At 52.0% G+C, this 20,188-nt stretch overlaps 9 protein-coding genes across 9 annotated transcripts; 5 read left to right on the plus strand and 4 right to left on the minus strand.

Moving 5' to 3' along the window:
• Positions 1 to 1,018: 1,018 nt before the first annotated feature.
• Positions 1,019 to 1,979, minus strand: rps0 (40S ribosomal protein uS2; the record flags this gene model as incomplete). Its single annotated transcript, XM_043284461.1, has 2 exons — positions 1,019 to 1,745; positions 1,810 to 1,979. The coding sequence occupies 2 exons, from the start codon at positions 1,977 to 1,979 to the stop codon at positions 1,019 to 1,021; spliced, it is 897 nt and encodes a 298-aa protein (XP_043133250.1).
• Positions 1,980 to 2,319: 340 nt separating this feature from the next.
• Positions 2,320 to 3,281, plus strand: ACHE_20187S (mitochondrial 37S ribosomal protein uS15m; the record flags this gene model as incomplete). Its single annotated transcript, XM_043284462.1, has 2 exons — positions 2,320 to 2,365; positions 2,416 to 3,281. The coding sequence occupies 2 exons, from the start codon at positions 2,320 to 2,322 to the stop codon at positions 3,279 to 3,281; spliced, it is 912 nt and encodes a 303-aa protein (XP_043133251.1).
• Positions 3,282 to 4,289: 1,008 nt separating this feature from the next.
• On the plus strand, positions 4,290 to 7,801 carry ACHE_20188S (uncharacterized protein; the record flags this gene model as incomplete). The annotated part of the gene is made up of 4 exons (XM_043284463.1): positions 4,290 to 4,866; positions 5,776 to 6,264; positions 6,321 to 7,239; positions 7,291 to 7,801. The coding sequence occupies 4 exons, from the start codon at positions 4,290 to 4,292 to the stop codon at positions 7,799 to 7,801; spliced, it is 2,496 nt and encodes an 831-aa protein (XP_043133252.1).
• Positions 7,802 to 8,559: 758 nt separating this feature from the next.
• On the plus strand, positions 8,560 to 9,267 carry ACHE_20189S (uncharacterized protein; the record flags this gene model as incomplete). The annotated part of the gene is made up of 1 exon (XM_043284465.1): positions 8,560 to 9,267. The coding sequence occupies one exon, from the start codon at positions 8,560 to 8,562 to the stop codon at positions 9,265 to 9,267; it is 708 nt and encodes a 235-aa protein (XP_043133253.1).
• Positions 9,268 to 9,401: 134 nt separating this feature from the next.
• On the minus strand, positions 9,402 to 11,440 carry spb4 (ATP-dependent RNA helicase SPB4; the record flags this gene model as incomplete). The annotated part of the gene is made up of 3 exons (XM_043284466.1): positions 9,402 to 10,536; positions 10,592 to 11,098; positions 11,151 to 11,440. 3 exons carry the CDS (start codon positions 11,438 to 11,440, stop codon positions 9,402 to 9,404), a joined length of 1,932 nt encoding a protein of 643 aa, XP_043133254.1.
• A 546-nt stretch (positions 11,441 to 11,986) lies between these two features.
• Positions 11,987 to 13,132, plus strand: ACHE_20191S (diacylglycerol/polyprenol kinase family protein; the record flags this gene model as incomplete). Its single annotated transcript, XM_043284467.1, has 1 exon — positions 11,987 to 13,132. The coding sequence occupies one exon, from the start codon at positions 11,987 to 11,989 to the stop codon at positions 13,130 to 13,132; it is 1,146 nt and encodes a 381-aa protein (XP_043133255.1).
• A 540-nt stretch (positions 13,133 to 13,672) lies between these two features.
• On the minus strand, positions 13,673 to 16,385 carry ACHE_20192A (crossover junction endodeoxyribonuclease; the record flags this gene model as incomplete). The annotated part of the gene is made up of 2 exons (XM_043284468.1): positions 13,673 to 16,280; positions 16,372 to 16,385. 2 exons carry the CDS (start codon positions 16,383 to 16,385, stop codon positions 13,673 to 13,675), a joined length of 2,622 nt encoding a protein of 873 aa, XP_043133256.1.
• A 396-nt stretch (positions 16,386 to 16,781) lies between these two features.
• ACHE_20193S (putative actin-related protein RO7) lies at positions 16,782 to 18,467 on the plus strand (the record flags this gene model as incomplete). Its single annotated transcript, XM_043284469.1, has 1 exon — positions 16,782 to 18,467. The coding sequence occupies one exon, from the start codon at positions 16,782 to 16,784 to the stop codon at positions 18,465 to 18,467; it is 1,686 nt and encodes a 561-aa protein (XP_043133257.1).
• Positions 18,468 to 18,616: 149 nt separating this feature from the next.
• Positions 18,617 to 20,008, minus strand: ACHE_20194A (aldose epimerase family protein; the record flags this gene model as incomplete). The annotated part of the gene is made up of 1 exon (XM_043284470.1): positions 18,617 to 20,008. One exon carries the CDS (start codon positions 20,006 to 20,008, stop codon positions 18,617 to 18,619), a length of 1,392 nt encoding a protein of 463 aa, XP_043133258.1.
• Between the last annotated feature and the right edge of the window lie 180 nt (positions 20,009 to 20,188).

Below are 20,188 nucleotides of genomic sequence, written 5' to 3' on the forward strand. Positions count from 1 at the left end.
AGGTAATAGAGAAGTATTGGCTGAGGATCGTTAATATTGTAGACCGGAGGCAGACGTCCGTTTCCGGCGTGGTTGCAGGTAAAGTTAAGGTATGGAGGAGAGCTTGTGTTAAGCCTCACGGGAGGACCTTAAATTAACGTGATATATGTGAGACGGACATGAATTCATACAACACCGTGTCTATACATAGGACAGATATTAAAATATATACCTCGGTATATATCTGGATACAGAAGAAGATCAAGCGCATTGTCCCAAGATCCGATCTCATTGAGCGATGCTTTGTCTGCAGAATGCACCATGCATGGACCAGTCACCTGACTTTCCAGGTATACAACAAGCGGTGGAATAAATCGGGTATAATATGCGTAAGGGAAGGCGGTGACTGTCCACTACATTGATGAACAAGTATGCGACCATTATTACTGAGGGCATCTACCATTTGGACCATACAGGCATACAGACAGCGCATTTCCATTACGACTAACAACATGCAAGGAGAAACCAAGGCAACGGTTAAGTCCACCTCGTGAATTGCCAGCACAGGGCTTTCCCCCAGAAGCTCAAACACATCATCAAAAAACAAGACAGAGTAGAGCATCTGGATATCTTTCCCTCATAAGCGCCGAACAATTGTGGTCGATATGGCTATTCCTCCTCGACGTTGACGGAAAACAAGGTAAAGAAAACACAGGCGAGATGTAACGGATGACACTGCTGATAGGGATACCAATAGAAAAATTGGGTGGGTGCGCGTTGAAGTGAGAAAAATGATTCTTTTTTTGTGAGTTTTGAAACGAAAAGAAATAGTTTTTCCAGAACAGGAACTAGGATAGACATGCCAAGGGATCTTCTTTTCCGGATGTAGGGCGATTCTTCTTTGTCGTAAATAGATCGTGGAATTATTTAAAACGAAAATAAATCCCCCCGGGATCGCCATGCCAATCAAAGCCCCTCTCAACGGCTGTCCTCGTCACCGCATTCAATTTTCTTGTTATTTTTTCAGCAGTGGAGTAATCTACCACTTGTTCTCAGCGGGCTGAGTCTCGGCCCAGCTCTCAGCAGCAGGCTGAGCAGAGCTGGCGGCCCAGTCACCGCCCTCGGCATCCCAGCTGGCGGCACCAACGGCGCTAGCAGCAGCAAAGGCAGTGCCAGGAGCACCAGCGCCAGGAGCCTGGGTGTCCCAGTTCTCACCAGCGAAGCCAGACTCGACGGCAGCGGGACCGATCTCCTCAGCACCGGGGACCTTGGTCTCGTCGGCGATCTCCTTGTTCTCCTCGGCCTCAGGGTCGCGGTAGAAGTACAGGTCAACGACGGTGTCCCACTCAGCCTCGCGGGAAGCGAGAGTGCCACGGAGACGGAGGACCTCACGGGCAAGCATCCACCAGACGAGACCGATGGAGTGACGGCCCTTGTTGTTGGTGGGGATGGCAACATCGACGAAGTCGGTGGGGGAGTCAGTGTCGCAAAGAGCGATGACGGGGATGTTGACGTAGCTGGCCTCCTTAATAGCCTGGGCGTCGGTGCGGGGGTCGGTAACGATGATCAGACGGGGCTCCTTGAAAGAGCGGGTGATGTAGTTGGTGAAGTTACCGGGGGTGAAACGACCGGCGATAGCGGTGGCACCGGTGTGGGAGGCGAACTTAAGGACAGCACGCTGACCGTAGGGACGAGCGGAGATGACACAGATGTCGGCCGGGTTGTCAATGGTAGCGATGATACGGGCAGCCAGGACAATCTTCTCCCTGTTTCGCGAATTAGATCCAAGCTCTCAAAATCTCCCCAATTCTTCACGTGGTCATTCCGTACCAGGTCTTGCCGATGTTCAGGATGTTGACACCGTCGGGGCGAAGCTTCCAGAGGTAAGGCTCCATGTGCACCTGGAGGTTCTTGGATCCCAGGTGGCACTGAGCGGCCAGGAGCATCTCAATGTCCTGGGGGGTGGGGTTGAAGATCGGGGGGAGCTGAGAGGGGGCCATGATGGGCGATTGATATTGCAGAGGACAGCGAAATTGAAGATATCAATCGTCTGGCGCTTGCCGCGGTGGTGATGGTTGAGAAAAGAGTCGACACGAGGCGGAGAGAACTTTCGCACTTTGGCGTCGGGATGGTCGACGAATTTTCGCTTGCGGCATTGTGAGCGTTAGGGCTAGGGTTCCGACAATCAATCATTCTTCACGCCTGAGGCACCGATTACTATCACGTGATGCTACTCCCGATCTGGACTAGCGCCGGATTCGCGGACTTTGAGATTTCGGAGGAACGAAGATTGGGAGCAAAGGTGTTTGCGGGCAATTGCACCTCTACAGATCAGTCACCATGCCTCCGCGTTTTATTATTCAACCTTCGTTGAAGGCCTTCACTGGTACAATCATCCTAGTGCATTTCTTGGGAATTTTGATGCTGACTGAACAGGCTCTTCTCATGTGCAGACTCCGTTCGCCGCGCTGGCTTTGAACCCCTCAAAAACCATCGTCAGAGCTGGTTCCGCAGAGACCAGAGAAAGAAAGCGACATGACCCCTTCGCTATGGCCCAGACTCGCCAGCGCAAGGCCGCAAATCTATCCCGCCAGCAGGCCCTCGAGGCGGAACGGGATGCTTCCCTTGGAGACCCCATTGAAACCGAGCCTACACCTTTCATCCAGCAGATCAAGTCCCAACTCGAATTGCAGGGCACGACAGGGGCCGAGGCCAAACCGAACCACTTTATAAAACCCGAAGAAATCCAGGAAACCATGGAGTTCTCCAAGGACCTGACATCACCCATTGCAGACGTGAACCGCAACATCGCAGACCCGCAACTTGAAAAGGAAGCAATGAAGGGACATGCTGAAGAGGCTCAGAACACCGAGGAAGCCATCAGACGAATTGTGAACCTCAACAATGGAAACACGAAAGACCGTCTCCGCGTCAACATCCAGAACTGCATTGAGACATTCGGGCGACACAACACCGATACCACGCTGCCGCCCAAGCCCACCGCCGTATCGAACCAATCGGGCACTGAGCGTCCAGAAAAGACCCCTCGCGTTGGACCGGATACGGGCTCCCCCGAAGTGCAGGTTGCCGTCCTTACCACGAAGATCCTCAACCTGTCCCGGCATCTGCAGACATCGAACAAGGATAAGCACAACAAACGCAATCTTCGCCTTCTCGTTCACAAGCGCCAGAAGCTGCTCAGATATCTACGGAGGAAGGAGCGGGGTGGACCCAGATGGCAAAATTTGATGCAGACTTTGGGCCTGACGGATGCTGCTTGGAAGGGCGAAATTAGCATGTAATGGATTGAGGCTCTCCGACTTTATTCCTCTCAAAATCGGTGTGACTTTTCAGCGTCGACGTGTACAGCCGTGAAGCTGTTGACCGGTTGTCTTGATATCCTCATGTCAAAGATGTAACTATGTATTATAAACACATTTTCTTTCCTTTAACGTCCAAAACAATACTACAAGTAGCCATTGTATAACGAGTCAAAGGAATTCCACAATGGATTGTCCGTAGGATTCAGTCTAGTGCCATCAGCTCAGATGCGGAAAGACAGTCAAGGCAGACCCTCCTCAATTCCCAACAAATACAGTATTTCTATACAATACCAGTTTCTAAATATTCTATTCGCCTAAAATGTACTTTGGATGCTCACTGCTGTACTTCTCCTGGTGAAGTGGCACTGTTCACCGCCTTCCGCATTCTGCACGTTGGCTGGACGTCACTCGACGCTCTTTTTTTCGCGATTTTTCGGCCTCCAACCTCACCTTCTCCCTCCCCCTCTGCACTTTCAGCGACTTCGCTATCTTCATCTAGGCCTATTGAGATAATTAATGATTTAATACTGGAACTGGCACACTTTTCCCCCGCCAGGTAAGTCAGTGAATGCACCTGAGTCATGTTTGCCTCCCTGCTTCGCGTTTGTTCACATTCACTACGAAGACCTGCTCACCACAACAGACCTCATTCACCCGCAATAGACGACTCTTAGCAACCATCTCCGGCTTTTTATTTATTTTCCCCACTTTATTCCGCCTCTTTCTCGACATTTTCCCTCCTCTCATCACGCACTTCTCCCAGCTTACCTTCGCACGTTCTCCCTTTTTACGACTCCCACGCCAGCGCTTCTTTGCATCTCGCATTATCTTCGTCAAATCGCATATCCCCTTGCCTACATACTTTGCTTGGACGTCAGACCTTTCAGTGAGGACGTGTTTGCGGATATCACAAGTCTCTTGTCAAGTTTGCTTCTTTTCCTCCCTCGCGTCAAGTCTCGTGCCGGTGAACAGTCAGGCCAGTTCAAAATGCGCACCCGCTCGCAACCCATGTCGCCCGGGGGCTTTCTTGCTCTCGAAAAAGAAAAGAATGCTCCTCGTCAGACAAGATCGATGAGAGCAAGAAGCGCTTCACATGCCAGTGCGCAATCCAACTCGCAATCTGAGACGGAAGAACCTCAACCACAACCCACCACGCGGTCGAGGACAAATAAGAAGACTACGACTACTACAGGTGCAAAGAAGGATACGACCACGAAAAAGACTACTACCACCAGGAAGACTGCTACGACGAAGAGAGCCGCCGCTGCCAGAAAAACAGACACTACCGCAAAACCCTCGTCGAAACCCGCAAAGGCCCCTGCAACTCGCGCCATGAAAACCAGGGCAGAGCGGAAGACGACTAGAAGGACTGCTGAACAGTCCCCTGAGGAAGAATCACAGGAAATTAACGACGCGTCCCAATCTCCTGAAGTCAAAGCCGAACCCGATACCACAGCAAACGAATCTCCTAAGATTCCCGATGAAAATAACGAGGAAAGCCAGAAGCCTACGGAGGTTACCTCTTCCGCGGTGGATGTTCTGTCGGAACCCCAGGCCAGCGATTGTGAGTCCCAACCCTCTTAACCAACCCCTACCCTTACCCAAGAGATCCCCCAAGGACCCGAGGAACCCAAGGACGAATTCAACGATTTCGACGTGGCTTTCTTGATACTAGAATTGGAGAAGTTCAGTGATCTTGGATCGCCATTGTCTGAGTTGTCTCAAACGCCCTCCATCGACGGGGACGACGGTTTTCAGGTCATTAGCCAGGAGCTCGACGCGGCAATTGCTGCAGAAGAACAAAAGCTTGGCCTCATCTCGCCTCCTGCTACCCCTGCCCGGACAATTCCCTGATTCGTCGCAAACTGGAGATCTATTAGATTCCCTGGAGCCGTTTCCTACAGGGAGCTCCCTTACAATTGGACCAGCCATTGGAGTGGAATGACGCCGTAGATGCGTTGACCCTATCGTTGGGCAACCTACGTCTGACCGATTCCATCGTCGATGTCGTGGCTACATCAATCACATCATCATATATGCCAACGAACCCCCGTTCATGTCTTCCTTGCCGGTGCTGGACTCGCTTCGGCAATCTGTGGTGGAATCCCCAGGCCGGTATGTCCCATTTTGGGCGCATCGGACCTGCCTAAACAGACGTCAATATACGACGATGGATGCGCTCCTCCCTCCATGGCCCCAATTGTAAGGCCCTCTGTGGAAGAGGCGCAGTTCCGATCGACAACTCGGTCTGCGCGCTTTCGCTTCCCCACTCCGTTGTCGCCGATTCTCGAGGACTCGGAGAGAGTGGAATCGGAACCCTCGAGCCCAGTGAAAACCCTGACTCTCTCCCCAGGGTGTATTCAGAAGGCGGATATAACGTTCTTGGAACCTCGTCGCCCCTTGTCCCCTATACCCACTGGCCCGTTATAGATGAAGTTCCCAAAGGAGAACCGACAGCTAACACCCACCATAGTGAACCGGAAGCGCCCACGTGCCGAATCCCCCGATCGTGCGAGTGAAACTCCGTCGGTAAAACGGTCCCGGACATTGCGCCCGCCGGGCAGCACGTCGTTGGCTCGTCGTCTGGCTCCGCTGTCGCGTCGTTTGTCTACGAACGGTGTACCATATGCCGAGAGACTTCGTCGGCGGCAAGCAGAGCGCCAGGGCCGCATCCATACGACCGTTTTCCGACTGCCTGAGCTCGTGGCTCAGACCGAGGCAGACCGCCGGGCATCAGAGTCAGCATCCCCGAGCCCTGCACCTCCGGCCCCTCAGAACTCTTTTGACTTTCCCGAATCTTCTGAGCCCTCTCGGAGTATGGAAGAGTCTACGCCTCAGGAGCCTCGGACGCCAGAGACGCCTAGAGGGTGGAACATCCGTGGATTGCTTAGCTCTGTGCCTCGTTTTTCTGTCTCTCGCTTCCTGCCACGTCTTGGCCGATCTTTTGGCCGGACAGAAGAAGGTATGCTTTATGACCGCGTACAATATTCTGGTGCATGTATGTTAATCTTTAATTAGGGGAAGAAATTGATCCGGAGACCGCGTCACGCCAATCTACTCCGTCGGCACCTTCTACTCCTACAAAAACCACTGCAGCTCCCACACAACCTCCCGCCACGGAGCGCGTTGTGACAACAGAACAATGGAAAGCTCCTGGTGGAAGTACCCCCAAATCTGCACCCGCCAAGAAGCCTTTGCCCAATCTGTCTTACGATCTCTTCCCGCGCCCGATCAATCGGGACTTGTACCTTCCTCGCTCTCCGGAGCCCGCCGCTGAAGCGAAAGATGCTGAGGACAGCGCAGCCAACAAGGACCAGCGGCAAAAACAAGAGAAGCAGGCTCAGGTTTCTCCTGAGACTGCTCCAGCAGAAGAACGTGGACGCGAGATTACTGACACCACGGACAAGAAGCGCAAGCGTGCTCCGTCGCCAGACGTGATTCCCAACCCGCCTGGCTGCAGTTATGGTCTTGACTTGGACTACTTCTGCTATTCTGACAGCGATGAAGAAGAGGAGCCGAGTCCATCTGTCTCCAAACCTACTCCTCTAGCCAAATCTGCAGTTCGCAGCGCACTTCGGTCCGAAACCCATCCATCGAAGAAGGTTCGCTTCGATGCTAGCCCTGAGGATACTCCTTCGAAAAAGCGTGGTCGCGCAACGGACCCCTATCAAGGACACCACTTCTTGGGGTTGGGCGATGTGTCACCAACGCCGGTCACCGATTCCGCGAAAACTACGCCAGCAACTCCGACTGTTACTGGTTCGCCTGTGCAGCGGCCTCCTGGATTCAAGTTCAACACCCAGGGTTCTTTTGGTTTTGACTACGACGATTTCTCTGATGATTCTTCCTCGAGTGGAGCATCCACTCCGGCAATTCTGTCACCTGCCGGCACTCTTCCTGAAACTCGCGCGACCCCGCGCAGCCAGGTTCAGGAAAGGTATGTTCCTCTTGCGTCATGTTCTTTGTTCAATTATACTAACGTGTTTAGCTTGCAATCGCCTCGTCCTGCTCCTCATGCTGCTCCTTCGGCTCCCCCGAGCACTCCGAAGGTTGATGCGGAAGCTCTTGCGAAGGTCCGGTCTCAGGCCGAGAAGTACAAACCGAAAACTCCCAGTGGTCTTCGTACTGCCAGCCGTTACTCTACGAGCCCGATGGTTCAGTCGCCCAATGTCGAGCCTCTAAAGAAACCCGAACCCAAGGAATCTATTCCGGAGGAGCTCCCTGAAAAAGAGAATGTTCCCGAGAAGCCAATTGAGAAGCCTGCTGAGAAGTTTGGCGATGACCAATTTGCGCGCGATGCTGAGTGGCTCTACGAGCGCTGTCCTTCTGGCGATTTCAGCAAATTCACATGGCCCGAGAAGCGCAGCCTTGTTGATAGCCTGGAGATCAACCCCGAGGCTGTGAAGATCCTGGATAATGTGTGGGATTCTTCTGACATTGAAGTCGGGCATACTGCTTTCTGTCGTGGCATGGAGGAATTTGCAGCCACATTTGTTTAGATTGTTCATATTTGTGTTTTTGCGGATTATATCTATGTTTGAGTTTTGGCGCATGTAATGGGTTTGTCTTTCTTCCTGGCGATTCCTGAGGACCTTCCATCTCTTTTATTAGATAGAGTGATGGGCCCAGGACATTGTCCAGTTTGTTTTCATTATGATTCTTCGTTTAGAAGCTCATGTTGGACCTCCCACTCATAATCGAGTGGTTGGAGGGCCCTATGAGTGTGGGAGTTCCCTTGTTTCAGTCCTCTTTAGAACCGTCCCCGTCCGCGGCCGAAGGCCTTTTGTTTCTTGGCAGACGTCTTTACGAACAGCCTTGTCCCCTTTCTGGTTATTGTCATTTATGTTTCTGTCGGAGTTTTGTTACCCCATATTCGCATAGGAGCTGGGCTATTCGCCCCTTGTCATTGTTACTGTTATTATCGTTGTTTGAGCATTCGAATTTAGAGCATCTGAGCGATTTTTGAATCGAGAATCGAGACTGGAACAATGAAGCATTATTTATATAGACATTGGTTTCTTTGTAGCTGTGAAAGCGGGTGATGCATGGTTTTGTTTGGATAAAGGGGTGATGTCTCGTCGAGCCGACGGTGTATTTCCAGCATAGAGGACAAAGAGCATAGATAGAGCTGCAACTATATAACTAAAGCTTCTACTGAGCCTGAACCAGCAATCAATTATCATTCCTTATACTGTTCTTTTCTCTATTCTGTTGAGCATCGCCAGCATTAACCGCCAGAATCATTAAAAATATCGAAATGCACTTCTACAATCCCAACAACCCTTACCCTTCTTGCAGAGAAGCAGAAGCAACACTCTACAGCTTTCCAGAGCCATCCTTGTACAAGACCGATGAAAGGGATTGTGTGACATGCCATGAGATTGAGGATATCACTGATATCACGGACATGGACATGGATGCTAGTCCTGCTTCTAGTGAGATGGAAGTGGCTAGTGATAGTGATAATGATAGTGACGAGAGTGACGATGGTGGTGACATTCCCTTCCATACTCCCCACAACTACATCACCCCCCAACAGCTTCAGAAGCAGAAGCAGAAGCAGGATCGAAAGAGAAACATGTCCATTCCCACAAATCTCAGCTCAAACTCTATCCCAGGCCCAACCACCAGTTCCGCGAACAGTCATACACCGCGCGTAATCAAACCACGAGGCTTCTTCAGGAGAGAAGCGCTGTCGGCGCCCGTCATGCGGCTGAGGGAGAAGTGGAAGGAGAATGTTGGTGTCATGGCTGAGACAGCACTGTGGTCTGGGCATGGAGACCAATTTGGGTATGGATTTGGAGGTAGATTCGGGTTTGGAGATGTGATTCAGACTGGGATTGGCTTTGGGATTGGATCTGTTGGCGCTGGAGAAGGACGAGGGCCAGGGGCCAGGAGGTTTTATCGGGGGGGGAGGGGGGAGATAGGGTTAGGACATGGGTTGTCTGATTGGGTTCCTTATTAATGTTGGTTTGTTGGATTGATGTTGGTGTGGATACAGTAGAAATGGGGTGGAGGTAGGTAGGGAATGTCTATTCGAAATCGAGGATACATATACAGGTAGAGGTATCATATACAGAGATAAATCCTTCAATATATTCAATCAAACCCCTCAAATTCCTCCTCTTCAGCACCATCCCCAGCATTACCACCTCCATTCCCAGCCTTCTTAGCCTCCCGTCTCAACCGCCTCTCTTCATCATTCTTTTGCTTAATCTCCTCAAGCATCTTCTCCGTTTCCCGAACCTTCTGCTTCTCCTCCTCTGTCATCTTCTCCCATCTATTATGATCCTGCTTCGCCTTCTTCTGCTCCCTTCTCTTGGCCTTCTTATTTCTGTTTTCTATATTATTGCTCCATGCGACGCTCTCACTCGCGCGTCGTTTGTTGGATTGTTGGTTATCTTCTGTTGTTCCGTTTTGTGCTTCAGCGAGGGCTTCTTTGCGCCGTGCTTCGCGCTGTTTATCCTTGTAGGCGTATTTGTCCCAGTCGATGTTAACGCCTAGCGTGCGGTCACCGGTGAAGTTTCGCAGTTCAGGCATCTTGGGGAGTTTGAGTAGACCCCATGCTTTGCCTAATCCCTCCCAGTCGAGGTCCGCAACGCGGAAGATGCTGCTTGCTTGATGCTTGCTGTAGCTGCGGAGCCAGCTGACGAAGGCCTTTTGGCCGCGGTCATGGTACGCGCGGTCCTTGAGGACGATCTTGCGCGCGGTCTCGGTGGCCGTCGCTGCGTCTTCGTCGGTGATGTCGATAGGGTAGGGGAATGCGGTGACGGGTGTTTTGCGGACTTCGAGGAAAGAGACGTAGTCTTCTTCGCGGCCGGGGTGGAGGAGGACGACGCTTAGGCCGCGGCGGCCGGCTCGGCCTGCACGACCGCATCTGTGGATGAATGTTTTTGGGTCTGCGGGTGGATCGAGTTGAACGACGACGTCGACGGCTGGGATATCTAGACCTCGAGATGCGACGTCGGTTGTTAGGAGGATGACTGGTGTTTGGGAGTTGACGAAGGCATTGAAGTTCTTTTGGCGGACGGTTGCTGGATGTTTTCCGTGGAGGGGGATTAGGGAGTATTCGTCGCCTAGGATTGAGGGGAGGATTGCGGAGAGGTAGTCGACGCCTGTGCAGGTTGAGACGAAGAAGATTGTTTTTTGCGGTGTTGGTTGGACGGAGGAGAGGATCTTTCTGAGGGCTGGGAATTTATGGAGGGCGGGGATGGTGAGGTAGGTCATTTGCAGACTGTTTAGATTCGATCAGCCACCAGTTTTCTTGAATCTTGCGTTAAGGAACATACCTCGCTGGAGTCCGCTTATCCAAAGCACCAGATGATCCCTTCACCTTCACCATAACCTTGACCGGATTGCGCAGACCAACGCGCACAATCTGGTCCACTGCCTCACTGACACTGGCACTAAACAGCCCCGTCCGTCTCTGTTTAGGCAAACGGCGCAGGATATTCTGAAGATCATCCTTGAACCCAAGATCCAAAAGTCTATCCGCTTCGTCCAACACCAGCATTTCAAATGACGACTGAGGACAATGGACGTGAGGCGACGAAAGCAATTCCAGTAACCGCCCAGGCGTAGATACCAACAGGTTCGGCGACCTCTTCAGGAAGTTACTCAAATCTTCGGCGGGTGATGTCGCGCCTCCGAGGAGCAGTTGCGGGACGACCTTGTAAGTAGAGGAGTGTTTCTTGGGGTGCGCATCGTCATCGTCTGAGGGATTGATGGCGGCGGCTGAGGCAGGGTGGAATTCAAGGAGTGATAGTAGTACCTTGTAGATCTGCGAAGCAAGCTCTCTGATAGCGGTCAGTTTGCGCACATCAATGGGGGCCCGTGGGGGGGGGCTACCTCGTCGGCGAAATGATAATGGCACCAACGTGATGCTTCTTGATGGGCTCCTCCAGGCGCAATAGCTTTTCCACCACCGGGATCAAGAATGAAAGCGTCTTTCCACTGCCAGTAACTGCCTCAACCACAACGTCTTTATGTGCCATAAATAGAGGAATGGCTGATGCTTGTACGGGTGTCATCCGCGTGAAGCCCATGGAAGAGACAGCTTCAAGAACCCATTCTGATAGCGGGGGGTTCACTCCATCCCAGGATCGGGCAGATGTCCCGGAGGGTGGTTTCGGGGCCATCGCAGTAGCCAGAGAGGATTGATCCTTTTACAAGTCAATATATAAAGAATTGTTCACGTCCAGATTCGGCGCATAAAAAAAAAAAAAAAGCCTTATCAAAAGATCGCCGATTAGATATTGCGGGCGGTGAGATGCACACGTGATCAGTTACTCGATTTCCTCGACCTCGTTTTTGCCTGAAAGAGACATTCTCGACATTCTCCGGACGCGCCGGCTTGCGAACCACTTGGAGAAAAAGCAATATTGTCTGATTTGTTTGAGGCAGTCTTGCGCAAACTTCTCTACTCTCCGGGTCTCTGCTCAAGGACTATGCTGACTGGTGTCTGAGAGCACATGATGCGCCGCGGTTTTCCTCCAGTCAGCTGAATCCATCTCCCTCCTTTACTTCCCCAAAACACAACCACCTAGTTGCCCATCATTGCTTCATCCGAGGGCTTCACTAGCCCCGGCATTTTTGCCTGCGATTATCTATCGCCATTACGCCGGTCTTTGTCTGGGTTGATTCGAGTACCTGCCGTCCCACCCTTGGGCATCAAGCCGGTCACTATGCCTCGATCTCAGGACGTTCCCGAGACGCCTCGGGTCATTTCTCCCACTTCCACTTCACCAGACGGATCGCGTTTGCGAGATGATTATTTCGGACCTACGACTCGCTCTGCTGCGCGACGGCAGCGGCAAACCGGCGTACCCGAAAAGAAAACAGACGAGAACGACTCGACTTCGAAGCGCACGCGAACAAGGTCCCGTAATTCAACAACACCAAACGGAACAGCGCGACAGCGCAAACCGACTCCTATCACACCTGCGAAGAAAGAGGAGGTTGAAGCTAATGGCAAGACCAATGGCTACTTGTCGCCGCTCTCCAAAGTTCAACAAGACTTGCACGATGTTTCTTCTCGATCCCCTTCGCCTCTAGGAATTATTCCTCTACACTCTCGTTATCGCAACTTCATCCACCGCCATGAGATTCCGCGCAAGCTTCTGCACGTGTCCATCGGTTTCATTACTCTTCACCTCTATAGCCGGGGCGTACAACCATTACAGATTACACCATGGCTCTTTTCGGCTCTCGTGCCCATTGCCGCCACCGACGTGATTCGACATCGCTCGGAAACCGTCAACAAACTCTACATCCGTTGCGTTGGCGCACTAATGCGCGAGACAGAGGTGTCGGGCTACAACGGTGTGATCTGGTATCTCCTGGGCGCATACGCAGTCCTGCGCTTCCTCCCCAAGGACGTCGGCGTTATGAGCATCCTACTTCTTAGCTGGTGTGACACTGCCGCCTCCACTTTTGGCCGCCTGTACGGCCGGTACACCTTCCAACTCCGTAAAGGAAAGAGCTTCGCCGGAAGCCTGGCCGCTTGGTTCGTGGGTGTTGCCGCCGCCGCCGCCTTCTGGGGCTGGTTCGTCCCGTATATCGGTGCTTTTCCCAATGACCCTGAAGGCTCCTCCATGTTCACTGGCAGTTTGAACCTTATCCCGGATTGTGTTAGGAACCTCCTTGGCTGGACTACCGAGACGTCGAAGGCTATCATCACGGGTCCCCTGGCACTCGGAGTCATGAGCTTTGTTTCCGGTATTGTAGCTGCCGGTAGCGAATTCGTGGATATCTTCGGCTGGGACGACAACATCACGATTCCCGTGCTGAGTGGATTCGGCCTCTGGGGCTTTTTGAAGGTTTTTGGGTAGGCTAGTCTTTTTGCTCAAGAAAACAGAAAAAAATCTACAACGCTCCTTATTTCATCATAGGGCTTTCTTTTGTCATCGATGGGATTTTCAACAGTGATCCCGTATCCATATCGCACCGCGATGGATCCCCTCCTTCCCACTCCAACTTTTGAACTGAGCGAAACAAGCATACGCATTGAATAACTGTTTCCATAGCATTCTTTTGACGGTTAGTGTATTATTTTATTTGTCTTTGTCAGGGGTTGTTGCTTTCTTGTTTGGTGGAAGGTGTTTTGTCTTTCTGTTCAGGTACACCGATCCCACTTCGCTTCTTATTGATATCCGATTGCACAAGCGTGCGTTTTGCATTTATACCTTCTAGCTAGATACTTCAGAATACAGATTACAAATTACGGAATATATTTCGTAGGCGAGGTGATTATATTCATATCTAGTCCTGTAAGTAGTAAGTCTCCTGTATTCCAGTCTCCTCCCAACGCCTAAACCTGAATCAAAAGAATGCAACATTAATAATTGACAGGTAGACCAAGCCCAGCTCAGTCAGGTCAAGTCCAAGATGCTAACACGCGGAATGCGCTTCTTCTTCGCCTTCGTCTCTCTGCCTTGACTCCCCAAGTCATCACCATCCTTTGCGCGGTCATTATTATTCTCAGATTCGAGGGCAGGCTCCACAGTCCAGGAACTATCGTGCCATATTACAGCGTCGACGTGCTGTGATGTTCCTTTTGTGGTACTTGACCGGTCTTCGATCGGTTTGGTCTGTTCTTTGGAGTCTTTGGCTTCGAGAGATCCAGACGGTGATGGCTCTTTATTCTCCTTCGCGCGTTGTTTCGGTGCCTGGTGTTTCTTCTCTTTTTTCTTGTCTGGTAACTCCTGCAGAAGATATTTCATAACTGACGAAGTTTTATTGTCTTTCTTGTGCTCTGGGGTGGGTTTGTCAGTACTTGGTGTTGGTGGTGTCTTCTTCCTCGGCGACCGGCGCTTTGGGGAAGCTGATTCGACGCAATCATGGGCTTCAGCTTGTCCATCAGAAACGGGGTTATGTTTTGATGATGGCTTGGACAAAAATTCGCCCAGCTTTTCGACGGTTTTCCGATCTTCAGGTACGTCCTGGATAACTCTCAGGGCGCGTCTGTTGCTCTTCTTGGTCGGAGAGGGTGATGATGGCGGCGTGGTGATCTTCGTCTTCGCCTTTGGTTTGGGTTTCTCCTCTACCTCTGGCAAGACCGGATAGTCGACGCTGATCTTGAGCCTCTGCGGACGGATTGGCGGTGGCGAGGGTTTGTTCAAGGTAAACTCATCGCCTGACGCTTCCGAATCGACTAGTTCGATGCCGTCTGAGCAGATCGCTGCGCGCCGGGATTCGAGACGGGGCCTCCCCCGGCTACGGCGCTTTGCGCTCAATTCGGGAGGTATTGCGTATGAGGGGGAGAAAATGTCAACGAGGTTGTCCAGACTGGTGGCCCAGGATGTCCCAGGACCTGGCATGTGGGGATTTGAAGATGCTGTACGTGTGTGACTTCGTGATGCCATCTTTGGGCTCTGGCTTGAGTTCGGTGTACTGGGGATTGCTGCCTCGAATAGCTGCGCTTGTTTGAACTGAGAGACCTCCGGCCGTGGCTTCGTGAGTGTACCGTATTTCAAAATACTTCCGTGCTTCATCCCCGGGTCCAGCGGTCCCTTTTTCTTAGGGCCTGTCTTTCGATTAGTTGGCTTCTTTGCCGCTAACTTCGCAGCTTGTTCTTTTTCCCATTGTTCGACCACGTCTGGGATGCCGATTCTGGCTAACGCTTCGAAAACCCACATCTTCTCTGGTGCGTAGGGGTCATAGCGCTTATTTACCCGTTTCTTGACCGGGGATTGGGGGGCAGATTCAACAGGGGCTTCGGGGTCATCATCTACTTCGTCACCGGATGCTGCCGCCTCCTCTGATGCCTGTGATGGAAGCGGAGGGTTAGGTTCCTCTGCGAAAAGGTCCAGACCAACAACGTTTATTGGAATGACATCGACTTGTAATTCCGTCAGACCATCTGTGCTATAGCTGGCGCGACTTTTGTAGACTTTCCGCAACATAGGAATATCGCTGTTCGACAATTTTGAGCCATTCAGTTGTCTCCTGAGACGGATTTTATAAGAAACCAAAGGTTCCGCAAGTAGCCGTATCACTTTTCGCGCTCCAGAGCGGTAGTTCCACTCAAAAAATCTTGCGGCAAAATGCCTAATCTCCAAAGGTTCAATGTCCTGGTCCCAAGCGTTGATCAAACGGCGTTGCAACAATGCAAGTTCTTCGGCATTGGACTCAGCAGGCGACGCATAATACTCCAAAATCGTCTGATCTGGAAAACTTTGTGGAATCCGGACAGCCTTGTGCTTGGTATTGAAGTAGCCACTTTCGTTCGCTTCCAATTCATATTGGAGTCTTTCTCTCCATTCGCTCAACTGCTCCGTCCTTTTTGTTCCTTTAGCATTGATTGCGTCCAAAAGATCCGATCCAAAGCCAGCCTTTGAGATCTCTGCTGCCAATTTGCTACCACACTTCGGAACACCAGATGGCAGGTAGTCACCTCCACTTAGCATCGCGAAGAGAACCATACCAGGACGGTCGAGATTAACATTGGACGTAGCCGCTTGACTGTCCATCCGGTAACAGGTGACATGTGACGCGGAAGTGGTACTACCACTCTCCTTGGAGAAATTCATGATAGTCATCTTCGACCCGAACATCATAGCATCAACATCATTGCTCATGACTGCATCGACGATACCCGCTCTCTGCAAATTCGCGCATTCCGCCTCTGCCTCTCCCGGGGCATCATGTCTGGGAAACCGGAACAGGTCAATCAAGCGCTTCGATATCTGGATAATAGGCGCATTTCCCTGTCCAGAAACCGCTTTCCCCCGCTTAAATGGCGGCTTGTTCTTCCCATCATAGACAAAGAGAGGATGAATGGGTAAGGCCAAAAATTTCAAAAGTCGGTAGAATAGTGTCCGGATTTCGGGGTTCCTTCCGCCTCGCCCTGCCTGCACCTGGAACAGCCATATTGAGATGTCAACTGCGATCCGAATGGGCCTTGCTGTTTGTTCCAAATGCGTTATGGCCAGTTTGGATAGTGAAACCCGTTCTCCAGGGCCGATGGCATTAATGAGTCTGTTCGGTCAGTTATTGGTCGTCCGGCCAGCACGTTGTAAACAAACGGAGATAAATATATATATTCAACAATAGCTTTACTTAAACTTACCCGGGGATTCCCATGGGGCAGCAATAAACAGGCACAAAATTGATCACATCCAATTCTTCCAACGACACCCAATACCAACCTAAACTGGAATAAGCGGTTTGCAGTAGTTCAGCTCTTCGTCGTTGTTGACGTCGCGGAAAAGCAATCGCCCCGGCCCGACATAGATCCGGCCTCAAGCCGCATGAATATGTAGTCTGGCACTTTCATAATTCGAGCTCCATTGCGAATTTCCGATATTCAGAGTCTCAATTGGGGGTTTGTGGTCACTAGCTTGAACTGCAGGCAATTGTTTATACGAAAGCTACCCTGCAGACACACAAAGCATGAATTGATCCGATTGCCCATTCCCCGCGCCGAAGTAAACAGCACCGATAGCGTGGACCGGCATCTACACGATCAAAACGACAAACATGGCAAGCGCTTCGTCCATATCTGCTGGCGACAGCAAACGCTTCTCCGGGTCACATGTCCCCTACAACCTGCGTCACAGCCAAACCGCCAGACCGTCTTCCCCCAGTACCCCCCAACACCAACTCCGCTCGAACAACTCCTCTTTCGCAAGCACCTCGTCCGGCTCTTCGTTTCGCGGCGAGGAAGATGCTATTATATTCGAATTGGGCTCGAGGTGGCTCCGTGCAGGGTTCGAGGGCGAGAGTACACCCATGTGTACTGTGAGGTTTGGGCCGGAGGAATCAAGGAGGACGGGCGATTATCGGGGATGGTTGAATTACGGGCCGTCCACTGATTCTGAACGGTTTGCTAGTCCAGAGCAATGGGCGAGTGCGTATGAACTATGGGGGATGGATTTACGAAAGGTGGACTTGGGCCTTGTCGAGGATAAGATTGAGCGGGTGGTTCGCGAGACGTACAATAAGTACCTGCTGACGGACGCGGGGACAACACGGCTGGTTCTTGTTCTGCCGTCACTTCTGCCGCATCCGTTAATGGCGTCTGTTTTGTCGACTTTGTTTAACCGCTGGCGGTTTCCAAGTATTACGCTCCTCCCGGCCGCTGCCATGTCCGCGACGGCTGCCGGAGTTCGTTCAGCCTTGGTAGTGGATCTGGGCTGGGCTGAAACTACAGTGACCAGCGTCTACGAATACAGAGAAGTCGTGCATAAACGAAGCACCAGGGCCATGAAGCACCTGCTCCAAGAGACAGGCCGATTCCTCACCCACCTTACCTCACCCAGCACCCAGGACCCAACAACAGACGAACTCTCTGTGAACTTTGAATACTGCGAAGAAGTAGTCACCCGCTTCGCATGGTGCAAACCCCACGCCCAAACCGAACCAACCGATCTCCCAAACACCACAGTCTCCATACCGTCTCCTTCAAACCCCGGCTCCGAATACATCGACATCCCATTCCCAAAACTCGCCGAGCCCGTTGAAAAAGCCCTCTTCGCCCTCGGCATCCCAGAATGCGACCTCGACGACGAGGAAAAACCACTCCCCTTACTCCTCTACAACACCCTCCTCGCCCTCCCCCCCGACGCTCGCGGGGTATGCATGTCCCGGATCATATTCGTCGGAGGAGGCTCCCACATCCCAGGGATCCGCAAACGCATCCTCAACGAAGTAAACGCGTTAATCAAAACCCACGGCTGGACACAAGTCCGAGGGAAAGCCATCGAGCGCCAACGCACCCGCCTCCAAAACCTATCCCTAACTTCAAACCCGAACCTAAACACAACCACAAACAACAACCCATCATCAACAGGTCCCTCCACGGGTACAACAACACCAATCCAAGAACACGCCGCCACCGCTTCACACACGCCCTCAATCGACGACGAAGGAGATAACGAGATTGACTTTGTCGAGCAGAAGCTCCAGCGCAATCGAGATCGGGACTTCAAGCCGCCTGTTCAGGGTATTCTAAGGGAAGTTGAGTCGCTGGGGCCTTGGGCTGGTGCGAGTCTTGTTACGAGTTTGAAGATTAGGGGGATGGTGGAGATTGAGAGGGAGAAGTATTTGCAGCATGGGCTTGCGGGGGCGAGCCGAGATTTGGAGCATGGGTATGTGCCGGACAGGAGGTCGGGGTTGAGGACTGGGGGAGATCGGTCGAGTTGGACATTGGCGGGGTGGGGTTGATTATGCGTATTGCCCACCGATTACCTGCTTTAGCGTTTGTTATAGGTTTGATATCAGATACCCGAGTGATAGATTTGGAATCGACATGTTTATCGATACGCCCATGCATTCAGCTCCATTAGTCTGGTTTATTAATGTACAGAACAGGATTAAGCAATCGTCCCAAATTTGTATGTAGCCCAATTAATTGCCGGAGCAGTATCCGGTGCATAAACCTCGTACGGCAACTGTCCCCATTCAGGGTGATTAATCCCATCAATCCAACCCTCTGGCTCAATAACCAAACACCCATACGCATTGACACTACTAGCACCCTGGCCTTCATTCCGCTTCTCCTGCGACGGCTTAATCGGAATAGACCCATTCTGGCTGGGACACGTGTAGATCTGAACGGCTTGCTGGTTGCTCTTGACTTCAAGAGAGATACCTGTAGTGCTGGAGTTTGCGTGAAGGATGGAGACAAGCGAATCTTGTGCGGCGGATTGAGGCGGACGGTCGATGATGAAGCAGTTATCGTAGCCCGTGCAGTCTGTTCCGCAGAGGCCTTCAGCGTCTTCGATATCTTCACCCACAAGTTTACCGGTGGTAAAGTCGGCGCTGCCGTTGTAGGCGCTGTGGACGTCGAGGATGGTGCCGTTGGGGATTAGGAGGCCGTCTGTGCCGACGAAGCGTTTGGACAAGGGTAATTGCAAGAAGGTGTCGTCTAGGATGTTCTCTTCTTTGAATGCGTTCAGGTTCCAGTAAATGTGGTTGGAAAGCATGATGGGCGTCTTTTCGGTCAATGCTAGCGAGACCAACTTGGTTGTCAACAGCGGCAGACCGTCGGGGTTGTCTGGCGTGCGGTTGTTGTCCACGGTGAAGGTAGCATGAGTGACAACGTCACCCGGAAAGCCTTCGAATCCCCGGTCTAGCAAGGTAAAGGTGACGGTGGACTCCGAGTACGTAGTGACAGTCCAATTGCGCTGGTCATAGCCCACATAACCTCCGTGGAGAGTGTTAAGGCCGTTCTCATTTCTCGGGATTTCGTATTCCTCCCCGTTCAGGGCGAACGTTCCGTTCCTGATCCGGTTGGCATACCGGCCCACCACGGCACCGAAGTAAGTATGGTTCGTTTCGGTATCCTTCAGGTAGTCCCTGGGGTCATCGTAGCCCAGCACAATATCCTGCTGGTTGCCGTCGCGGTCGGGCACGAGGACAGACGTCAATCGCGCACCGTAGGGAATCAAAGTAGCAGTGATGTTCTCCGCTTTGATGGTGTAGGCCTTGAAGGGATCAACAGCAGACCCAGACTCCGCAGTATTCGACGATGGCGCAGCAGACAGAGTCACAGAGCTCTGCGCCTGGGCCAACACGGGCAGCCCGTAAAGGACGGTCGAAAGATAGGACCCGACGTGCATTCTGATACCAAGAAGCACTGTAACCGTGAAAAAGATGAAGCAATATAATAACAGAACACGGGGCGAGAATCGTGCAGGGCAGAGTAAAGCACCAAGCAGCCGGGGGATGCGCGAGCGGGAAGAAGGAGGGGGGTCCAAGAGCATAATATAGTAATGTCTCGTATAGCGTGATCCGGAGAATGTCACTGCATGCTGACCAAACGCGGGGGAAGGCCGAGGGATAAAGGAAGCTTCTATAGGAAGGAGCGGTTGGTTTGTGGTTATTTCCCGAAGCTGACAGGGGAACTTTGTCGATGCAGGAGTGACGCGGGGAGAGTCCCTGAT

This window comes from Aspergillus chevalieri, chromosome 2 (assembly GCF_016861735.1).
Source record: "Aspergillus chevalieri M1 DNA, chromosome 2, nearly complete sequence".
In the NCBI taxonomy this organism is placed as follows: Eukaryota; Fungi; Ascomycota; class Eurotiomycetes; order Eurotiales; family Aspergillaceae; genus Aspergillus; species Aspergillus chevalieri.